The sequence below is a fragment of the Pleuronectes platessa genome, chromosome 14 (assembly GCF_947347685.1).
Source record: "Pleuronectes platessa chromosome 14, fPlePla1.1, whole genome shotgun sequence".
NCBI classification, from domain to species: domain Eukaryota; kingdom Metazoa; phylum Chordata; class Actinopteri; order Pleuronectiformes; family Pleuronectidae; genus Pleuronectes; species Pleuronectes platessa.
In genome coordinates, this window is record NC_070639.1 from 17,992,301 (window position 1) to 18,014,296 (window position 21,996).

General features: G+C 39.0%; 4 protein-coding genes across 4 annotated transcripts; all 4 read left to right on the top strand.

Annotated features, from left to right (window-relative positions):
- The first annotated feature begins 310 nt into the window (after window positions 1–310).
- On the top strand, window positions 311–8,736 carry LOC128455498 (olfactory receptor 1030-like). The gene is made up of 2 exons (XM_053439168.1): window positions 311–704; window positions 8,195–8,736. The coding sequence occupies exons 1-2, from the start codon at window positions 317–319 to the stop codon at window positions 8,734–8,736; spliced, it is 930 nt and encodes a 309-aa protein (XP_053295143.1). The 5' UTR covers window positions 311–316.
- Window positions 8,737–11,540: 2,804 nt separating this feature from the next.
- Window positions 11,541–12,476, top strand: LOC128456117 (olfactory receptor 8I2-like). Its single transcript, XM_053440176.1, has one exon. The coding sequence runs from the start codon at window positions 11,547–11,549 to the stop codon at window positions 12,474–12,476; it is 930 nt and encodes a 309-aa protein (XP_053296151.1). The 5' UTR covers window positions 11,541–11,546.
- A 2,804-nt stretch (window positions 12,477–15,280) lies between these two features.
- Window positions 15,281–16,228, top strand: LOC128455499 (olfactory receptor 142-like). The gene has a single exon (XM_053439169.1). It carries the CDS (start codon window positions 15,287–15,289, stop codon window positions 16,226–16,228), a length of 942 nt encoding a protein of 313 aa, XP_053295144.1. The 5' UTR covers window positions 15,281–15,286.
- A 4,703-nt stretch (window positions 16,229–20,931) lies between these two features.
- LOC128455593 (olfactory receptor 11H6-like) lies at window positions 20,932–21,861 on the top strand. Its single transcript, XM_053439272.1, has one exon. It carries the CDS (start codon window positions 20,932–20,934, stop codon window positions 21,859–21,861), a length of 930 nt encoding a protein of 309 aa, XP_053295247.1.
- Window positions 21,862–21,996: the final 135 nt, after the last annotated feature.

Here is a 21,996-nt window from a genome sequence, read left to right on the forward strand (position 1 = left end):
TCTGGTAATTTAATAGGTTTATTTAACACTAGTGTTTAACTTCTGATAGTTTATCAGTAATTATGGTTCAACTTGAAATATTACTGTTTAAATACTTGTTTTTGAAAGATAAAGTAAATGACGTATCAGATTACTTATTGTGAAACCAGAGTTTGAATTCCCTGATGCATCATTTTCGTCGAAGTTGTTTATAAAAGATGGTGTGGAAGGAGGAGAGAGTCAGACCAGGCAGCCCAGTGTAAAGCCTCTGTCTGTGATCTCTCACTGCTTGATGTAACATTGGAAAGGTAAACTTTGAAGATTTATTTCTCTGATAATGGATAATGTTTCTGTTCTGAGAGTTTTCACCCTCTCTGGGATAAATGAGACGATGAACTACAAACTCGCCATCTTCTCTCTCACTTTACTGTATTACTGTATGATTCTGTTTTTCAACATCTCTATCATCGCCATCATTATCTTAGATGAAGACCTGCATGAGCCGATGTACATCTTGTTGTGCAGTTTTTGTGTTAATGGACTTTACGGGACCACAGGTTTCTATCCTAAATTTCTTCTCGATCTGCTGTCGCCTGCTCCTGAAATCTCCTATGCAGGATGTCTCCTCCAGGCTTTTGTCATGTACTCGTTTGCCTGCTGTGAGTTGTCCAATCTGGCAGTTATGGCCTATGACAGGTACCTGGCTATATGTCGACCGTTTTCCTATAAAAGGCCGCTAAGAGGCTTAAGTGGGCTCCAGGCTGCTACGCGTCGTACAATGAATCCAAGTCCGGTGATGAATATAGTTTGAGAATTTTATTGCTGTAGACCGAATGACAATTGATGAATGAAAACATGGTTGTTTGACGATGACGACGACGACGGTCAACAGAAAATATAATCAGGTGCGCCACTAACCCCCTTTCTCCCCCTCACTCCGCTGATCTGACTGCCCAGGTATATAGATTAAGCCACACCCATGTGTCAATCAAACGGAAGTGACATGATCCAAAACAGTGTGACTAACCTTTCAAAATAAACAATAAACAAACAGACCAAATATGCATTTTGGCCCCTACAATTCCGGCCCCTAATTATTATGTTTCAAATAATAATTACAAATTTGACATAACAATCAACATAGTATGTAAATATATTTTCTTTCTTCATTATTTGTAATCCGATATACGTTGTCCAAGGAAAGAGTGATTAATCAAAGTCAAGTGTTCAGGAACAAAGTCAAGGGGTCAAAAGTCAGTTTGCGTCAGTCAATGATCCGCTGCCTCCAGTAGTAGGCAGACTTTGGTGATGGGCCTGGTCAGAAATCCGGTCTTTGACTTGATCCGAAGCTGACGTACAAGTCCCTTTTTGTCCATAATGGTCTCCACAATCCTTCCAGTCAACCAGGGGTTGCGAGGCGCTGAATCATCCACAATGATGACGATGTCTCCTGGTGTGAAGTTGCGTCTTATGTTGGACCATTTCTGTTGTTCTTGCAGTTGGGGAAGATACTCCTTAATCCACCTTTTCCAAAATAAGTCAGACATATATTGAACTTGCCTCCACCTGCGGCGAGCATATAGGTCTTCCTTCTGAAACTGTCCTGGTGGCAGGGATGGCGTGCTTTTGAGAAGCAGAAGGTGATTTGGTGTGAGTGCTTCAAGGTCGTTGGGATCTGTAGAAGCCTTTGTGATTGGACGACTGTTGAGAATAGCTTCGGCTTCACATAAGACTGTGTGGAGTCCCTCCTCATCCAGACTTTGCACATTTAGTGTTGAGTTGAGAACCTTCCGCACTGATCTGATTAATCTTTCCCACACACCTCCATGGTGTGAGCCAGCAGGGGGATTGAATATCCAGTTTATTCCCTTTTGAAGCAGTATGTCATGGATCTGACCTTGATTCCATCCTTCAATAGCTTCCTTCAACTCGCGCTGTGCTCCCACAAAATTGGTTCCATTGTCTGATCGTATTTCCTTTACTTGGCCTCGTCTGGCTATGAAGCGCCGAAGGGCATGGATGAAAGAGTCTGTGTCAAGCGATGAGGCCATTTCAAGGTGAATTGCTCTTGTAGCCAAACAGGTGAAAATAACACCATATCGCTTCACGACACTTCTGCCACGCTTCACTCCAAAGGGTCCAAAGTAATCGACTCCAACGTTTGTGAATGGTGGTTCATCTGGAGAGACTCTATCCAGGGGTAGATCAGCCATCTGCTGTTGTCCAGGAATAGCATTTATACGCCGACAGACAACACATTTAGACAGGATTTTCCTGATCAATACTGTGGCACCAGGAATCCAATATTTCTGACGCAGTCTGGATAGCATATGGTTGCGACCACCATGTCCCACCTCCCCATGAATATGTCGTAAAAGGAGGTCAGCAATGTGAAAGTCTTTGGCCAGAATGACAGGATGTTTCATTTCTTCTGGCATTGCTGCTCTGCTTAGGCGACCACCAACTCTTAACACATCTTTGTCCAGAATGGGGTTGAGTTTATGAATGTGGCTTGTCCTTTTAACATTCATTCCCTTTTTCAGATTTGAGATTTCATCTCCAAATCTCTTCTTTTGGCAGAAGCGGATTATCTCCATCTCTGCACTCTCCAATTCGCCGATTGTGAGACGGATTTCCTGAGTGTCAAGATTTCCTTGCAAAGAGAGAACACCGCTTGCTGTTTTCCTCTTCCTGATTCGTTGCAGAAGCACTCTTTTGATTCTGAGCATCCATGCTACTGCCCTTTTCAACTGATTCCAGGATGAGAAGTAATGGATGAAGTTGGTTGTTGGATCCACTGCTTCAGGTCTTATTTGAGCAGCATTTACGGTTATGCTCTTGACTTCAGAGTCCTTCAGTGAAATTGCATCCAATCCATCAGGGTTCTGAGGCCACTCTTCCTGAGGACCATGAAGAAACGGAGGTCCGTACACCCACATTTTCTTCTTTAGGAAAGCTTTGACTTTCAGACCTCTGGAAGCCATGTCTGCTGGATTGTCATTTGTGTTGACATACCTCCACTGATGTTCATCTGAGGCTTTGGCAATTTCAGTCACTCTGTTAGCCACGAATGTTCGAAATCGTGTGGTCCTGTTCTTTATGTACTTGAGCACAGAGGTGCTATCAGTCCAAAATGTAGATTCTGCTAGTTCCATCTGCAGCTCTTTCCTCAATATTGTGTCCATTCTGCTCGCCATGGTAGCAGCAGTCAACTCCATGCGAGGGATAGTGACTGGCTTCAAAGGAGCCACTCTGGCCTTTCCCATCACAAATGCACAATGCGTTTGGCCATGGTTGTTATGCATTAACAAATAACTCACAGTTCCATAACCATCCTGACATGCATCAGCAAAATGGTGTAGCTGGGCAGATGTTACCGCTCCGAAGTTTGTAGGTTTGAAGCATCTGTTGACTTTGAAGTCTTCCAGGTTATGGAGTTCCTGAATCCAGCTCATCCATTCTTTCACAATAGAGTCTGGTATCACATCATCCCAACCAGTCTTTTCCCGACACAATTCCTGTAGGATCCTTTTTGCAGTCAGGACTACTGGTGCCAACATTCCAAGGGGATCATATACAGAACTGACAGTCGACAAAATCCCCCGTCTTGTGAGTGGTCTGTCTTTGAGGATGATTTTGAACTTGAAGACGTCAGACTGAACACACCATTGTACACCTAACATCCTCTCAACAGGTAGTTTGTCATGGTCCAAATCCAGATCCTTCATTTCTTTTGCTCTTTCCGTTTCAGGTATGGCAGCCAATACATGACGACTATTGCTTATCCACTTGGTGAGTACAAAGCCTCCCTTGAAGCAAATGGCTCTTAACTCGTGATAAAGAGCTATTGCGTCCTCTTCTGAAGCTGCTGAAGCGAGGCAGTCATCCACATAAAAGTTGTTCAAGATGGTGTTGATAGCTTGTGGGCTGAACTGGCCAGTGTTGTCTTCAGCACATTTTCTCAGGGCAAAATTTGCACAACTTGGAGATGATGTTGCTCCAAATAAATGCACCGTCATTCTGTATTCCACCATGTTCTGACTGTAATCTCCATCAGGCCACCAGACGAACCGTAGCAGGTCCCGATCTTCATTTGGTACTTGTACTTGGAGGAACATTGCTTCGATATCCGCAGCGATGACAACAGGTTCTTTACGGAATCTAGCTATGACTCCAATCAAGGTGCTGGTGAGGTCTGGTCCCTGTAAGAGCTGAGAGTTCAGTGAAACTCCCTGATATGTTGCTCCACAGTCGAACACCACTCTAAGTTTTTTCTTTTGTGGATGCAAAACTCCATGGTGTGGTAGATACCATTTTCTGCCATCACTACGTTCCAAGATTCCTTCTGGTACTTCCTCTGCATAGCCCTTGGATATCATGTCAGACATGAAGTTGGTGTACTCCAAGTGATAGCATGGATCTCTCTGGAAACGCCCTTTTAAGTTTAGTGTCCTCTGTTCAGCGCAGTTCTTATTGTCAGGCAAGCAGATTTCCCTGTCCTTCAATGGTAAACCAAAGCAGTAATGTCCATTAACTAGCTTTGCAGATGTTGATACCAAATCCAAGAACTGCTGATCTTCTTTTGAAGGTTCTTGGTCATCTTTGACACACTCAGGAAAGTCAATCTTGAACTGCTGCTCCCATTGCTCATCAAGTGTAACAACTGATATCCTGTTAACACTGATTTCTGACTGCTCCTGAGCATAATCACCTTTTCCTCCCAGAGGTCCGTTAACTGTCCAGCCGAGCATTGTTTTGACTGCATATGGTCCATCTCCCACACTCCTGATGACTTGAAGTGGTTCCAGAGCCTTTGGTACATCGGAGCCAATCAGCAACTCAATCTCACAGTCCAGTTCAGGTAAGTGAATATTCTTTAAATGATGCCACTGATTGATGTCATTTTGATGTGGGATGTTCCCTTTGTGCACAGGCATAGTCTTCTGAGTGTACACTCATGGGAGATCAAAGAAATCAGTGCCATGAAGTCCTGTAACCTCTAGGCCTGAAACAATGCTGGTTTCAACGACCTTCCTTTGACCCATTGTTCTCAGAAGAATATTTGATTTTCTTCCCTGGAGATTGAGCTTATTCATTAGCCCCAATTTGCAAAATGACGCAGTGCTTCCCGGGTCAAGGAATGCATATGTATGCACTGTTGTATTCCCCTTCTTGGCCTTTACTTTCACAGGCACTATGGAGAGTTTGCAATTGTCTTCACCGGCCCCAGTAAGACCACTTGTCTGTACCGAGGCTATGGCTCTGATGTCAGCTTCTTCCTTTGTTTGAGCTTGATGTTTGTCCATTTCAAATCTTCTTTGGTGGATATGCAGCATCTGAGGATGCTTCAAATTGCATATGTTGCAGCTGAGTCGCTTCCTGCAGTCCTTGCTCATGTGTCCTTTCTGCAGACAACCAAAGCAGGCTCCATTTTCTTTAAGGAAAGTGATTTTCTCATGATGTGCTTTCTTTTCCAATAGGAAACACACCTCCAAAGCATGTCCACCTCCACAGAACAAACACCTTTTTACAGCCGACCAACTCTCCATTTTCCTAGGTCCATTTCCATTTTTCTCATGTGCAACTGTCACAGTGGTTGCAAATGTACTTCCTTTGATTTTTGGATGAGGTGGTTTTGACATAAAACCTCTTCCATCCTTGCTTGGTGTGGGAGTGTCTCTGATGTCTCCAAATACTGGATCAGTTGCAATCCTCACCTGTTTTTCAAGGTAATTTACCAGATCCCTGAAGGTAGCTCTTTGGTTGTACCTTTCCTGAAAATCACATGCCACAGATCTCCATTTATCCCTCAGTCGATATGGCAGCTTCTTAATTATAATTAGCAGGTTAGCAGACATGTTGAGCTCTTGCATGTTGTTGACATCTTCCATGGCATTGCAACATCCTCTTAGAAACAGAGTGTATGCTTGTAGTGTTTTTGTGTCATCTGGTTTAATTGACGACCATGAAAGAGCCTTCTCCATGTAGGCTGTAGCAATTTTATGCTCGTTGCCAAAGTGCTCCTGCAGTAAGGATTTTGCCTTCCTGAATCCTCTATCTGCGGCCATATGAAGGCAGCTCCTCACCATTTCTTTTGGTTGTGCTTCGGTATATTGTTCCAGATAATAAAGACAATCTGTGGGGTTTGGGTTCTTGCTTTCGATGTTGTGTTCAAAGGATTTTATGAATGTTTGAAATTGAAGTGGGTCACCATCAAAACGACGAATCTCCTTCTTGGGCATTAAAGAGAGAGACTGTTGTTGAACCATTAATGCAGTGATGTCATTTTGCTTTTCCATGATGTTAAGCATGTTGCTCTGTTCACCATTGCTTGGAGCAGGCAATGTTGTTGGTATTGTAACATGTGCATCCATAGTTAATGTATTTGACTGAATTGTCACTGGCACTGTGGGGAGAGATTGGGTTTGATTAATGTCTCCGTCAGCAGTGGCAATCATTTGTGTTTTCTTTTCACGTTGTTTTTTCTCCATATACGAGTTCATACCATCTGACACTCTTGATCTGTGGCTACGCACACCAGATCTACTTGAGGCTCCAAGAATCTTCATTTTTGCCATTGTAGCAGCAAGATTCCCATCCAGCTCCAGTTGCTCTTTTTTCCTCCTTAGCTCCTCCTCTTGTGCTTCTATGGCATGTTTATCTTTTAGCATTTGTTGTATTACAATAAGAGCAGCCATTTCAGCCTCAGCCTTGATGCATGCAGATGAGGTGGTGGAAAATCTTGAGCATGAAGAATGTGATTTGTGACTCCTGTTGGTAATATTTGACACACTGTCACTTGGCTTTATTTCATCCTGCATGTCAGATATTGCTTTATTCTGTTGGGAAGGAATGGCAGCTGGAACATTAGAGTGTGGTATATTTTCCTTTAATTCAACAGGTGCAACAGGTGCTCCCTCTTCAGGTGGAATGGGAGAGATGACTGATTGTGCAGCAAACACATCTTCAGTCACCTTTCTTGCTTGTTGAAAGTGTCTTTCAATCTCAGAGAGCCATGTCTTTACATCATCAATGAAGTCTGTGTTGTGTTTTATTATGCGTCCAAACCACTCCTTTTGTGTTACCTTTTCCTCTTTGGGAAGTAAAACAATCACTGACTCATGTGCTGCATTTGCATTTTCATACAGTTGTTTGAGTTCATTCAGTTTGAATTGCACTTTCTTTGCATTTTCATCATTTTTCATGAGCCCTTTAATTTCACGTGAGAGCTCTTTCATTTTTTTCACATTAGATTGACATTGCTTTTGAAGAGTTTCCATTTTGCAAGCCAGCGCTTTGGCTGTAAGCTTGACCGTTCTATTCTCCGTAATTTCCATTTCATTTGAGTCACTCATTATGTGAACTTTCAACGTGCACAATTCACCAAAGCACAGACCAACACACACAATGCAATCCGCAATGACATTGATTCAGTCACAATGCGATTTTCAACACAACAGCACAGCACAGCAAACGGCGGCCACTGCTCATCACGCAGTCCTCCAATCAGCCCAAACAATTGCCGATCGCGACAAACCAAGCACGCGCAACACAAGCCCAAACAAACAGTCCCCAATGGACAAAACGGCAGCCTTTCCAAACTGTGTTCAACTTCAAACAACTACACAGAAGGATCAACAAACATACCGATTCTGATGGCTGTGATGCGCTGCTGTCACTTCCGCGTTACACCGCTGCTGCAGTCAATTATGTGTCTCTGATCCCAGGCGTCCGCAGAAGAGTCCCCTGTTGCATAGTTCGTTCCGTCCAAAACATCGAGATCCAAGCGATAAGAGCAACGTTGAATCCCGTGGTGTTTTTGGATTATTTCTGTTTACTAAATATAGCGTCCGTTTTCCTATAAAAGGCCGCTAAGAGGCTTAAGTGGGCTCCAGGCTGCTACGCGTCGTACAATGAATCCAAGTCCGGTGATGAATATAGTTTGAGAATTTTATTGCTGTAGACCGAATGACAATTGATGAATGAAAACATGGTTGTTTGACGATGACGACGACGACGGTCAACAGAAAATATAATCAGGTGCGCCACTAACCCCCTTTCTCCCCCTCACTCCGCTGATCTGACTGCCCAGGTATATAGATTAAGCCACACCCATGTGTCAATCAAACGGAAGTGACATGATCCAAAACAGTGTGACTAACCTTTCAAAATAAACAATAAACAAACAGACCAAATATGCATTTTGGCCCCTACAATCACTCTGTGATGTCCAAGAGGAGGCTCTCTCAGCTGGTGTGTTTCTCCTGGCTCACACCTTTCTGTGCTTTCTCCATCAATGTCGGGCTAACGTCCAGACTGAAGCTGTGTGGCGCAAACTTACAGAAACTCCTTTGTGTGAACTGGGTCATCGTTAAACTCACCTGCTCTGATGCCGACACGTTTTCAAACCAGGCAGTTTCATATATTATAATTTTATTCTATTTCTTTCATGGGGTTTTTGTCATTTGGAGGTACATGCATATTATTAGAACTTGTGTGAGGTCCAAAGACGACAGTAGAAAGTTCATGCAGACGTGTGTGCCCCATTTTATTTCTATGACAACATTCATTGTTGTGATCTTTTTTGATTTGATGTACATGCGGTTTGGCTCCAGAGATTTGCCTCAGGGCTTTCAAAACTTCATCGCTATAGAATTTCTCCTCATTCCTCCGCTCCTCAATCCTCTAATATACGGATTCAAACTGACCAAAATACGAAATAGAATTCTGTTATTAATTCACGGTGGAAGAAAATGACCTTTTATCTGATTAACCTTTAGGTTTTTTCATGTAAAAGAAACAGAACAGATTAATCCTCATCAGGAGGAAGTAATGCAGCAGACGTAATTCTGTAATGTTTATTCAGAGTCTAACTGAGGTTCATTCAAGGCTCATGTTTGCTTTTAGATGATGTTTGGTTCACGTCCGGATGGTTCGGTTTGATCCACATGAGGACTGCATACCTCAGTATAAACTGAATATTGTAAAATCTTGACCTTACTATGTAAAGTGGCAAGATATAATTTATGTTGTGATTTGGCCCAATAAAAATCAAATTCAATTCAAATATGTGTTTGATACAAAAGCGTTATGTAGCAAATCAATGCATTAACTTCTCTTTATTGGCTTTCAGTAAATCGTAGAATTGATTTTAAGAGTTTACTGCTGACTTTTAAGGCCCTTTCTGGACTTGCACCTAATTACATTTCTGATATTATCACTCTATGTGTGCCTGGTTGTAAACTGAGGTCCTCAGCGGAGGCTCACCATTCCACATTCCCGGCTGAGGACCAGAGGGGACCGGACCTTTTCTGTCAGGGCTCCTTGAGCAGATCTGATAAACTCCTCGACCTCTTTGAAATCTCTCTTAAAGACAACTTTTAAAGTTCGCTTTCTCCTAGTGCTCATCGTACAGTCTATTTGATAATTTAATAATGTTTTATTTTGTCTTGTTTTTACTCTTGTCTCATATGTAAAAAAAAAAAATGCTTTGCTTTACCGATGTGATATCTTCAAATTCTGTCTTCAATTTTTCATTGAAAATGTTTAAAACCCATTATAACTGTGTTTTGTAAGTGCTGTATAAATAATGTCTATTTTTAATGTTTACTATGATTATTGTTATTACTATAATAATAATAATAATATATTATTATTATTATTATAACAGTTTTTATCCTTTAGTTGGTAATGTTACATGTAGTGGACTAGTTACAGTTTCTACATCATGGAATCTGATACTGTATCCTCAAACATTGACATCACATCACAGATTATCTGTCAAATATTTTTATGAAAAGAAATTTGCTTCAACATTATATTCTTATATATGTTTGTGCATTAATATGAATATAAACAGTTTCATATTTGAGTTTTTGGTACGCGTGGTTTGAGCTGCGACCTTGATTAACACTTTCTTCTTCTTTTGTTGAATGGGTCAGAATTAATCCTAAGTTGAACAAACATAAAAGTTTTCGGAGACGGGAGGAAACATTTAAAGTCACCGCCTTTAAATCAAATTTGTTCCACTTTTGTTTTCATTTCAAAAATATTCTCAGTCTTCCGCAGCATACAACAACTCAATGGGAGAGTCTCAAGTGGATAGGAACCAGTGACTTGTTTACATGGATACGAAACTGCCCCCTAATGACCTGTGATGATGGATGCATAAAGACTTCATCCCCAAGAAGGACTTATCTAGCTGTTTACAAAAGGACGTGTTCTCAATCAGAATTTGAGGAATAAGAAATCAAAGGAGTTTCTCTTGGAAGAGCAGGTGTCAGGTGTTTTGGCCTTTTAGCCGCATAAACATTAAAAGCCATACCCGAGGGGACGCTGACGATAAATATGACTGTTCAACTCTCTGGACCTTCCCGGGAGCAGATTAATTGTGAATGCACAGTTATTATGACAGGTTTGTTTGTGTTAGCACTGAAACATTAAAACACATGAGTAGATTCAAGTAAACACAAAGACACATGAGTCAGTAGTTACCTTCCTGTGTGTCATGTTTAAACACTACTGAAATGTGTGTTCCTCAGTTCAGATCCAATGTGCAGGACGAGGCCACTCAGCATTTCCTGGTTTTATGGTATGATGTCATAGCTGAGGTCACCTGACCGAACCAAGTGGAAGGGGATTTTGTTCCAGGAAGAACGGGGTCATGTTCAATCTCAAAACATTTGATACCATATTGCTACGGTTTACAGGTGTAATGAAATGTTTGTTCACAAAAATGTGCAACAGGATTCATTTGAAAGTCCTGCTGACAAACTGAGCTGTCAATCATAACATTTCATCCTGTTTTATTAGATCAAATAACTAATAAAAACTAAACTTACTATAAAAAGTAACACTTAAACTAAATTCAGTGGTTGCAGCCACCAGGGGGCGATCAAAATTCTTTAGGCTTCACTTTTAAAGGGGCAGTCATGTCGTCCATTTTTACTTACAGTCTTTGGTCATAACAATAAACATAATCAGGAACTCTAGGCATGTATGAAAGTGTCTACAGTAGCTAATATGAGTTGTGTGTTGATGTAAATCAAAAAACAAATTTGAATTTAAAGTTCAGCTCTTTAATAACACTGAATATCACACATGCATGTGGTAATATAACAAATTTGCTGGCATGGTTTCACACTATTCCACTGATAAGTATTGAAATGCTGCATCTAAAATGTTATATAATTTGTATTTATTAGTAACATTCAATTGTTTTATCTCTTAGTTACAAATTAATAAGAAAATCTGGTAATTTAATAGGTTTATTTAACACTGCTGTTTAAATTCTGTAAGTTTATCAGGAATTATGGTTTAACTTGCAATATATTAGTGTTTAAACACTTGTTTTGGAAAAATAAAGTAAATGACGGATCAGGTTACTGATTGCTACACCAGAGTTTGAATTCCCTGATGCATCATTTTCATCGAAGTTGTTTATAAAAGATGGTGTGGAAGGAGGAGAGAGTCAGACCAGGCAGCCCAGTGTAAAGCCTCTGTCTGTGATCTCTCACTGTTTGATGTAACATTGGAAAGGTAAACTTTGAAGATTTATTTCTCTGATAATGGATAATGTTTCTGTTGTGAGGGTTTTCACCCTCTCTGGGATGAATGAGACGACGAACTACAAACTCGCCATCTTCTCCATTACTTTACTGTATTACTGTATGATTCTGTTTTTCAACATCTCTGTCATCGCCATCATTATCTTAGATGAAGACCTGCATGAGCCGATGTACATCTTGTTGTGCAGTTTTTGTGTTAATGGACTTTACGGGACCACAGGTTTCTATCCTAAATTTCTTCTCGATCTGCTGTCGCCTGCTCCTGAAATCTCCTATGCAGGATGTCTCCTCCAGGCTTTTGTCATGTACTCGTTTGCCTGCTGTGAGTTGTCCAATCTGGCAGTTATGGCCTATGACAGGTACCTGGCTATATGTCGACCGCTGCACTATCACTCTGTGATGTCCAAGAGGAGGCTCTCTCAGCTGGTGTGTTTCTCCTGGCTCACACCTTTCTGTGCTTTCTCCATCAATGTCGGGCTAACGTCCAGACTGAAGCTGTGTGGCGCAAACTTACAGAAACTCCTTTGTGTGAACTGGGTCATCGTTAAACTCACCTGCTCTGATGCCGACACGTTTTCAAACCAGGCAGTTTCATATATTATAATTTTATTCTATTTCTTTCATGGGGTTTTTGTCATTTGGACGTACATGCATATTATTAGAACTTGTGTGAGGTCCAAAGACGACAGTAGAAAGTTCATGCAGACATGTGTGCCCCATTTTATTTCTATGACAACATTCATTGTTGTGATCTTTTTTGATTTGATGTACATGCGGTTTGGCTCCAGAGATTTGCCTCAGGGCTTTCAAAACTTCATCGCTATAGAATTTCTCCTCATTCCTCCGCTCCTCAATCCTCTAATATACGGATTCAAACTGACCAAAATACGAAATAGAATTCTGTTATTAATTCACGGTGGAAGAAAATGACCTTTTATCTGATTAACCTTTAGGTTTTTTCATGTAAAAGAAACAGAACAGATTAATCCTCATCAGGAGGAAGTAATGCAGCAGACGTAATTCTGTAATGTTTATTCAGAGTCTAACTGAGGTTCATTCAAGGCTCATGTTTGCTTTTAGATGATGTTTGGTTCACGTCCGGATGGTTCGGTTTGATCCACATGAGGACTGCATACCTCAGTATAAACTGAATATTGTAAAATCTTGACCTTACTATGTAAAGTGGCAAGATATAATTTATGTTGTGATTTGGCCCAATAAAAATCAAATTCAATTCAAATATGTGTTTGATACAAAAGTGTTATGTAGCAAATCAATGCATTAACTTCTCTTTATTGGCTTTCAGTAAATCGTAGAATTGATTTTAAGAGTTTACTGCTGACTTTTAAGGCCCTTTCTGGACTTGCACCTAATTACATTTCTAATATTATCACTCTATGTGTGCCTGGTTGTAAACTGAGGTCCTCAGCGGAGGCTCACCATTCCACATTCCCGGCTGAGGACCAGAGGGGACCGGACCTTTTTCTGTCAGGGCTCCTTGAGCAGATCTGATAAACTCCTCGACCTCTTTGAAATCTCTCTTAAAGACAACTTTTAAAGTTCGCTTTCTCCTAGTGCTCATCGTACAGTCTATTTGATAATTTAATAATGTTTTATTTTGTCTTGTTTTTACTCTTGTCTCATATGTAAAAAAAAAAAATGCTTTGCTTTACCGATGTGATATCTTCAAATTCTGTCTTCAATTTTTCATTGAAAATGTTTAAAACCCATTATAACTGTGTTTTGTAAGTGCTGTATAAATAATGTCTATTTTTAATGTTTACTATGATTATTGTTATTACTATAATAATAATAATAATATATTATTATTATTATTATAACAGTTTTTATCCTTTAGTTGGTAATGTTACATGTAGTGGACTAGTTACAGTTTCTACATCATGGAATCTGATACTGTATCCTCAAACATTGACATCACATCACAGATTATCTGTCAAATATTTTTATGAAAAGAAATTTGTTTCAACATTATATTCTTATATATGTTTGTGCATTAATATGAATATAAACAGTTTCATATTTGAGTTTTTGGTACGCGTGGTTTGAGCTGCGACCTTGATTAACACTTTCTTCTTCTTTTGTTGAATGGGTCAGAATTAATCCTCAGTTGAACAAACATAAAAGTTTTCGGAGACGGGAGGAAACATTTAAAGTCACCGCCTTTAAATCAAATTTGTTCCACTTTTGTTTTCATTTCAAAAATATTCTCAGTCTTCCGCAGCATACAACAACTCAATGGGAGAGTCTCAAGTGGATAGGAACCAGTGACTTGTTTACATGGATACGAAACTGCCCCCTAATGAGCTGTGATGATGGATGCATAAAGACTTCATCCCCAAGAAGGACTTATCTAGCTGTTTACAAAAGGACGTGTTCTCAATCAGAATTTGAGGAATAAGAAATCAAAGGAGTTTCTCTTGGAAGAGCAGGTGTCAGGTGTTTTGGCCTTTTAGCCGCATAAACATTAAAAGCCATACCCGAGGGGACGCTGACGATAAATATGACTGTTCAACTCTCTGGACCTTCCCGGGAGCAGATTAATTGTGAATGCACAGTTATTATGACAGGTTTGTTTGTGTTAGCACCTAAACATTAAAACACATGAGTAGATTCAAGTAAACACAAAGACACATGAGTCAGTAGTTACCTTCCTGTGTGTCATGTTTAAACACTACTGAAATGTGTGTTCCTCAGTTCAGATCCAATGTGCAGGACGAGGCCACTCAGCATTTCCTGGTTTTATGGTATGATGTCATAGCTGAGGTCACCTGACCGAACCAAGTGGAAGGGGATTTTGTTCCAGGAAGAACGGGGTCATGTTCAATCTCAAAACATTTGATACCATATTGCTACGGTTTACAGGTGTAATGAAATGTTTGTTCACAAAAATGTGCAACAGGATTCATTTGAAAGTCCTGCTGACAAACTGAGCTGTCAATCATAACATTTCATCCTGTTTTATTAGATCAAATAACTAATAAAAACTAAACTTACTATAAAAAGTAACACTTAAACTAAATTCAGTGGTTGCAGCCACCAGGGGGCGATCAAAATTCTTTAGGCTTCACTTTTAAAGGGGCAGTCATGTCGTCCATCTTTACTTACAGTCTTTGGTCATAACAATAAACATAATCAGGAACTCTAGGCATGTATGAAAGTGTCTACAGTAGCTAATATGAGTTGTGTGTTGATGTAAATCAAAAACAAATTTGAATTTAAAGTTCAGCTCTTTAATAACACTGAATATAACACATGCATGTGGTAATATAACAAATTTGCTGGCATGGTTTCACACTATTCCACTGATAAGTATTGAAATGCTGCATCTAAAATGTTATATAATTTGTATTTATTAGTAACATTCAATTGTTTTATCTCTTAGTTACAAATTAATAAGAAAATCTGGTAATTTAATAGGTTTATTTAACACTGCTGTTTAAATTCTGTAAGTTTATCAGGAATTATGGTTTAACTTGCAATATATTAGTGTTTAAACACTTGTTTTGGAAAAATAAAGTAAATGACGGATCAGGTTACTGATTGCTACACCAGAGTTTGAATTCCCTGATGCATCATTTTCATCGAAGTTGTTTATAAAAGATGGTGTGGAAGGAGGAGAGAGTCAGACCAGGCAGCCCAGTGTAAAGCCTCTGTCTGTGATCTCTCACTGTTTGATGTAACATTGGAAAGGTAAACTTTGAAGATTTATTTCTCTGATAATGGATAATGTTTCTGTTGTGAGGGTTTTCACCCTCTCTGGGATGAATGAGACGACGAACTACAAACTCGCCATCTTCTCCATTACTTTACTGTATTACTGTATGATTCTGTTTTTCAACATCTCTGTCATCGCCATCATTATCTTAGATGAAGACCTGCATGAGCCGATGTACATCTTGTTGTGCAGTTTTTGTGTTAATGGACTTTACGGGACCACAGGTTTCTATCCTAAATTTCTTCTCGATCTGCTGTCGCCTGCTCCTGAAATCTCCTATGCAGGATGTCTCCTCCAGGCTTTTGTCATGTACTCGTTTGCCTGCTGTGAGTTGTCCCATCTAGCAGTTATGGCCTATGACAGGTACCTGGCTATATGTCGACCGCTGCACTATCACTCTGTGATGTCCAAGAGGAGGCTCTCTCAGCTGGTGTGTTTCTCCTGGCTCACACCTTTCTGTATTCACTCCATCAATGTTATCCTGACGTCCAGACTCAGGTTGTGTGGCTCAAAAATCCCAAAAGTCTTTTGTGTGAACTGGATCATATATAAACTCGCCTGCTCTGAAGCCGACATCTTTTCAAATAGTATCCTCTCGTATGCAACCATTATCATTTATGTGTCTCATGGGTTTTTCGTCGTTTGGACGTACATGCATCTGATTACAAACAGCGTAAAGTCCAAAGACGGCAGGGTCAAGTTCATGCAGACGTGTGTGCCCCATTTGATTTCTTTGACCACGTTCCTTGTTGTGATCGTTTTTGATTTGATGTACATGCGGTTTGGCTCCACAGATTTGCCTCAGGGCCTTCAAAACTTCATCGCTATAGAATTTCTCCTCATTCCTCCGCTCCTGAATCCTCTAATATACGGATTCAAACTGACCAAAATACGAAATAGAATTCTGTCAATAATTCACGATGGAAGAATATCGCCTTTTATCTGATTTACTCTTAGTTTTTTCATGTAAAAGAAAAAAAGCAGATTCATCTTCGTCAGGAGGAAGTAATGCAGCAGACGTAATTCTGTAATGTTTATTCAGAGTCTAACTAAGGTTAGTTCTCTGTGAGCAGATCTGTCTCGTCCTCTTAAATCTCTCTTAAAGACACCTTTTAAAGTTAGCTTTCTCCTAGTGCTCATCTTATTGTCTATTTTAGTAATTTAATAATGTTTTATCTTATCTTGTTTCATCTGTAAAAAAAAAATCTTTATTGCTGTGATATCTTCAAACTGCTTTTAAATATTTTTTTATTCTTTGTCTTCAATTTTTCATTGTACATGTTTAAAGAACCTTAACTGTGTTTTAAAAGATGCTATATAAACAAATAATGTATATTGTTAATGTTTACTATGATTATTGTCGTTACTATAATAATAATAATCTTATTATTATTTTTATTAAGATTATAACAGTTTTTATCCGTTTAGTTGGTTGTGTTACATGTAGTGGACATGTTGCAGGTTCTACATCATGAATTTGTAATACTATATCCCTCAAACATTGACGTCACGTCACAGGATTTTATAAATATTTTAATAAAAATAAATATGATTCACCATTATATTCTTATATATATATATATGCCTTAATATGAATATAAATAGTTTAATATTTTAGTTTTTGGTAGGCATTGTTCAAGCTGCGACCTTGATTAACACTCTCCTCTTCATTTCTATAGTAATTTACTATTTTGTAAAGTCGTCTACTGCGTAGATGTTGCCCTGCCATGTCACAAGTATTTCACTGCTCCGATGACGCTGTCATTGGTGCATGTGACAATAAACTTTGATTTTATTTTATTTGATTATCGGATGGGTCAGAAGTTTTTGGAGACAGGAAGGGAAAATTAAAAGTCAGCTCTCAGGTCATGTTTGTGTTGGTGTTCAGAGCCTTTAAATCAAATTTGTTCCACTTTTGTTTTAATTTCAATAATATTCTCAATCTTCCGCAACATAGAACAACTCAATGGGAGAGTCTCAATTGGAAAGGAACCAGTGACTTGTTTACGTGGCTACGACACTGACCCCTGATGAGCTGTGATGATGGATGCAGAAAAGACTTCATCCCCAAGAAGGACTTATCTAGCTGTTCCTATAACGACGTGTTCTCAATCCGAATTTGAGGAATAAGAAATCAAAGGAGATTTTCTTGGTTTAAAAAAAATAATTCAGGTCTTTGGAAATTAGTTTTGAGACAATATTTAACAGAGAAACATTTTTTTCAGTTTAATAATAATTGTATATCTATTAACTTGAGAGTTAACTCTGGGCTCTCTGTTAATTTTATTCTGCATCTGGAGATGGACTCACAACATTCAGGTGCATGAGATGAACAAGTGAGGACAGAGTAAAGTGAGTGTTGTGTACCTGCTGTCACTCACACATCATGAGTCATATGAACTTTTAATAATAACTTTATTTGTATGTCACGTATCTAAACAAGGTTACAAAGTGCTTCTCAACATCTACGGCAAAAAAAATGAATGAATACAGATCAAAGGAGTTCAATTCAGTTCAATTTTATAGGTCAAATTATAACATATCAAGGCAGAAAAAACTCCCTCATTAACGGGAAGAAACCTCCAGCAGAACCAGAGTCGGTGTGGGCGGACATCTGCCTCGACTGGTTGGGGTGAGCGGAGGAAAATTGGGAGGAGAGGGGAGGCAGTTTGCATGGAGAGCGAGAGAGAGAGAGAGAGAGAGCAGGTGTCAGGTGTCAGGTGTTTTGGCCTTTTAATTGCATAAACGTTAAAAGCCAAACCAGAGGGGACGCTGAGGATAAATATGACAATTAACAACTCTGGACCTTCCCGGGAGCCGATGAATGGTGAATGCACAGTTATTATGACAGGTTTGTTTCTGTGAGCAATGAAATATTTCACATTAAAACACATGACTAGATTCAAGTAAACACAAAGACACATGAGTCAGTTGTTACTTTCCTGTGTGGCATGTCTGAACACTACTGAAATGTGTGTTCCTCAGTTCAGATCCAATGTGCAGGAGGAGGCCACTCAGCATTTCCTGGTTTTATGGTATGATGTCATAGCTGAGATCACCTGACCAAACCAAGAGGAAGGGGATTTTGCTCCAGGAAGGACGGGGTCATGTTCAATCTCAAAACATTTTGCACCATATTGCTACGGTTTACAGGTGCAATGACATGTTTGTTCACAAATATGTGCAACAGGATTCGTTTGAAAGTCCTGCTGACAAACTGAGCTGTCAATCATAACATTTCATCCTGTTTTATTGCATCAAATAACTAATAAAAACTAAACTTACTATAAAAAGTAACACTTAAACTAAATTCAGTGGTTGCAGCCACCAGGGGGCGATCAAGATTCTTTAGGCTTCACTTTTAAAGGGGCTGTCATGTCGTCCATCTTTACTTACAGTCAGAGATGGGCGGTATTTCAATTACTTGTATTTGAAATACGTATTTCAAGTACTTTAAGTATTTTGTAATTTGTATTTGATAGTGCCGATACAAATCAAATGTAATTTGTAACAAAATAATTTAGAGTTGAGTAATTTAGTATTTTAAATATTCAAAATACTTTCTCCACTAATCAAAAAGCAGTTCACGAGTTCAGTCTTCAGATCTTCAAGTGCAGCAGATTGTCTGTCAAGGTAAATATTTTATCTGAGTGTGACAGATATCAACTAGCTTGGATGTATAACTTATGTCAGGGTCTGGCTACATTATATAGCCTATTGTATAAATACATGGTGATGGTTTTAATATCAAACTAGCGATAGATGCTAACATGCTAATGACGCTAGCATGCTGGCTATGCTAGTGCATAGCTAGTGTTTAGCAAGTTAATTTATCAGTTGAGTAGCTAGCTATAGGAAGAGGGAGATTAGGAGCTTGTATGTTCATGATAACCTTATCTAGAGACGTCTGACCATCTAATCTTGCACTGTATTACAAGTTTTGCTTTGTCTTCTCAATGTGAATGTCATAATGCCATATCAATGGTTGGGTCTCAAGAACCAAAAAGGAAGGATTATTATATCATAAATATGTCAGTGTGAATATTACACTTTACACTGTAATATATAACTATGGCCTACCATGCCACTGGCCAATGTAAGAGAGAAATTAGTAGGCTACCATGCCACTGGCCAAGGTTCAGTAAAAGAGGAGTAAGTAGGCTACTCACTTGTTTAGTTATTTTTCTGTGCAGAACTTTATGTACAGTAATTTATTTAGGCTATTTACCTGTGTAAAATTGGTTTTAATTCTATATTTTGCTTTAATATTATACATAGGCCTAATGTGTGATGCTATTCATATGTGAGGAATATTTGTTTTTGGGCTGTTTACCCATTAATATATATATATATATATATATATATATATACACACACAGTGGTGGCCAAAATTATTAGAACACCTTTAGGATCTGACAAAATTGACTTTTTTTGCCTCCAAATCATGATTTAATGTCATAATGTTCATGAAACATGCAGGTGGTTGCTCTGAGCACAAACAAATAACAGATGAAGTGAGTCCTACTGATTTTATCCACTTTTAACTTTAATATTTGGTACATCCACCTTTTGGAGCAATTAAAGCAGCACATCTCTCTGGCATAGTGTCAATAAATTTCCTAAGAACCTCAACCCTAATTTTATCCCATGCCTTCTGCAACTCAAGCCAAAGGCTTTCCTTTGAATGTACAATAGATCTGTCCAGTTTATCATGTTTTTTATCAGTTTACCAATTTTGTCAGATCCTAATGGTGTTATAATAATTTTGGCCACCACTGTATATATATATACGTAATCAATCAAGTTGTTGTCTTTTATTAGCTCTGCTTAGTTACACTGACATTCCGTGACTGTTCTTCCTTTTTGTGGGGTTCACCAAAGCTTTGTGTAAATTATACAGCCCAAACCTGAATGCTCTGTTATACCAAATTGTGAGAAAACAGAAAATCCATAAAAAGTATTTCCTATATTTCAGTTACAAAATACATGTATTGTATTTTGTTAAATTTTCTGGCACCAGTATTTTGTATTTTATTTTGATACATTTATTTGAGGGGTATTTTGTATTTTGTATCAAAATACATTTTGATGTATTTTTGCCCATCTCTGCTTACAGTCTTTGGTCATAACAATAAACATAATCGGGAACTCTAGGCATGTATGAAAGTGTATACAGTAGCTCCTATGAGTCGTGTCTTGTTGGTGTAAAACAAATTAAAATTTGAATTTAAAGTTCAGCTCGTTACCTCACTGTTACACACAATGTGTTTCATGAGTAAGAATGAATGAAAACAAAACTTATTTGTATACAACTTTATATTATATAAATTACATTATTTTGTTAAATTGCAAATATCCTCATTGTGGGACTAATAAAGACTTATCTTATTTTATCCCATGTTGTCAAACTAGCTTTGTGTTTTGTTCACTTCAACACTTGCTCAACATAAACAACAATTTTTTTTTATTCCCCTAAGTTTTGTTGTTGTTGCCGAAGCTGTTATTAATAGAAGGTATGGAGGGAGATGGAGACCTTTTAAGGGATGTGACCACATCACACCTCAACCCTCGTACTCTGTCACCACGGATGTTAAGACACAGGAACTGTAGAGTCTGAAGAGAGAGGTGTGATGATTATTTTATCTGATCATGGAAAATATTTCTATCGTTAGAAATTTCATTCTGGTCGGTTTCAACGAGTCATTTAGTTACAGAATAACGCTCTTCTCATTCACTTTACTGTATTACTGTATGATTCTGTTTTTCAACATCTCTATCATCGCCATCATTATCTTAGATGAAGACCTGCATGAGCCGATGTACATCTTGTTGTGCAGTTTTTGTGTTAATGGACTTTACGGGACCACAGGTTTCTATCCTAAATTTCTTCTCGATCTGCTGTCGCCTGCTCCTGAAATCTCCTATGCAGGATGTCTCCTCCAGGCTTTTGTCATGTACTCGTTTGCCTGCTGTGAGTTGTCCAATCTGGCAGTTATGGCCTATGACAGGTACCTGGCTATATGTCGACCGCTGCACTATCACTCTGTGATGTCCAAGAGGAGGCTCTCTCAGCTGGTGTGTTTCTCCTGGCTTACACCTTTCTGTGCTTTCTCCATCAATGTCGGGCTAACGTCCAGACTGAAGCTGTGTGGCGCAAACTTACAGAAACTCTTTTGTGTGAACTGGGTCATCGTTAAACTTGCCTGCTCTGAAGCCGACACATTTTCAAACCAGGCAGTTTCCTCTGCTATAATTTTAATCTATTTCTTTCATGGGGTTTTCGTCATTTGGACGTACATGCATATTATTAGAACTTGTGTGAGGTCCAAGGACGACAGTAGAAAGTTCATGCAGACGTGTGTGCCCCATTTGATTACCATGACCACGTTCCTTGTTGTGATCGTTTTTGATTTGATGTACATGCGGTTTGGCTCCACAGTTTTGCCTCAGGGCCTTCAAAACTTCATCGCTATAGAATTTCTCCTCATTCCTCCGCTCCTGAATCCTCTAATATACGGATTCAAACTGACCAAAATACGAAATAGAATTCTGTTATTAATTCCAGGTGGAAGAAAATGACCTTTTATCTGATTTACTTTAAGTTTTTTCCATGTAAAAAGAAATAAAACAGATTAATCTTCTTCAGGAGGAAGTAATGCAACATATTTAATGCTGTAATGTTTATTCAGAGTCTAACTAAGGTTAGTTCTCCGT

Excerpts from the sequence above, each read along its gene's own strand:
- LOC128455498 (XM_053439168.1), top strand. The coding sequence starts at position 317 with ATGGATAATGTTTCTGTTCTGAGAGTTTTCACCCTCTCTGGGATAAAT. Across the intron at positions 705-8,194 it reads TATATGTCGACCGTTTTCCT|ATCACTCTGTGATGTCCAAG; the intron begins ATAAAAGGCCGC and ends TTGGCCCCTACA.
- LOC128456117 (XM_053440176.1), top strand. The coding sequence starts at position 11,547 with ATGGATAATGTTTCTGTTGTGAGGGTTTTCACCCTCTCTGGGATGAAT.
- LOC128455499 (XM_053439169.1), top strand. The coding sequence starts at position 15,287 with ATGGATAATGTTTCTGTTGTGAGGGTTTTCACCCTCTCTGGGATGAAT.
- LOC128455593 (XM_053439272.1), top strand. The coding sequence starts at position 20,932 with ATGGAAAATATTTCTATCGTTAGAAATTTCATTCTGGTCGGTTTCAAC.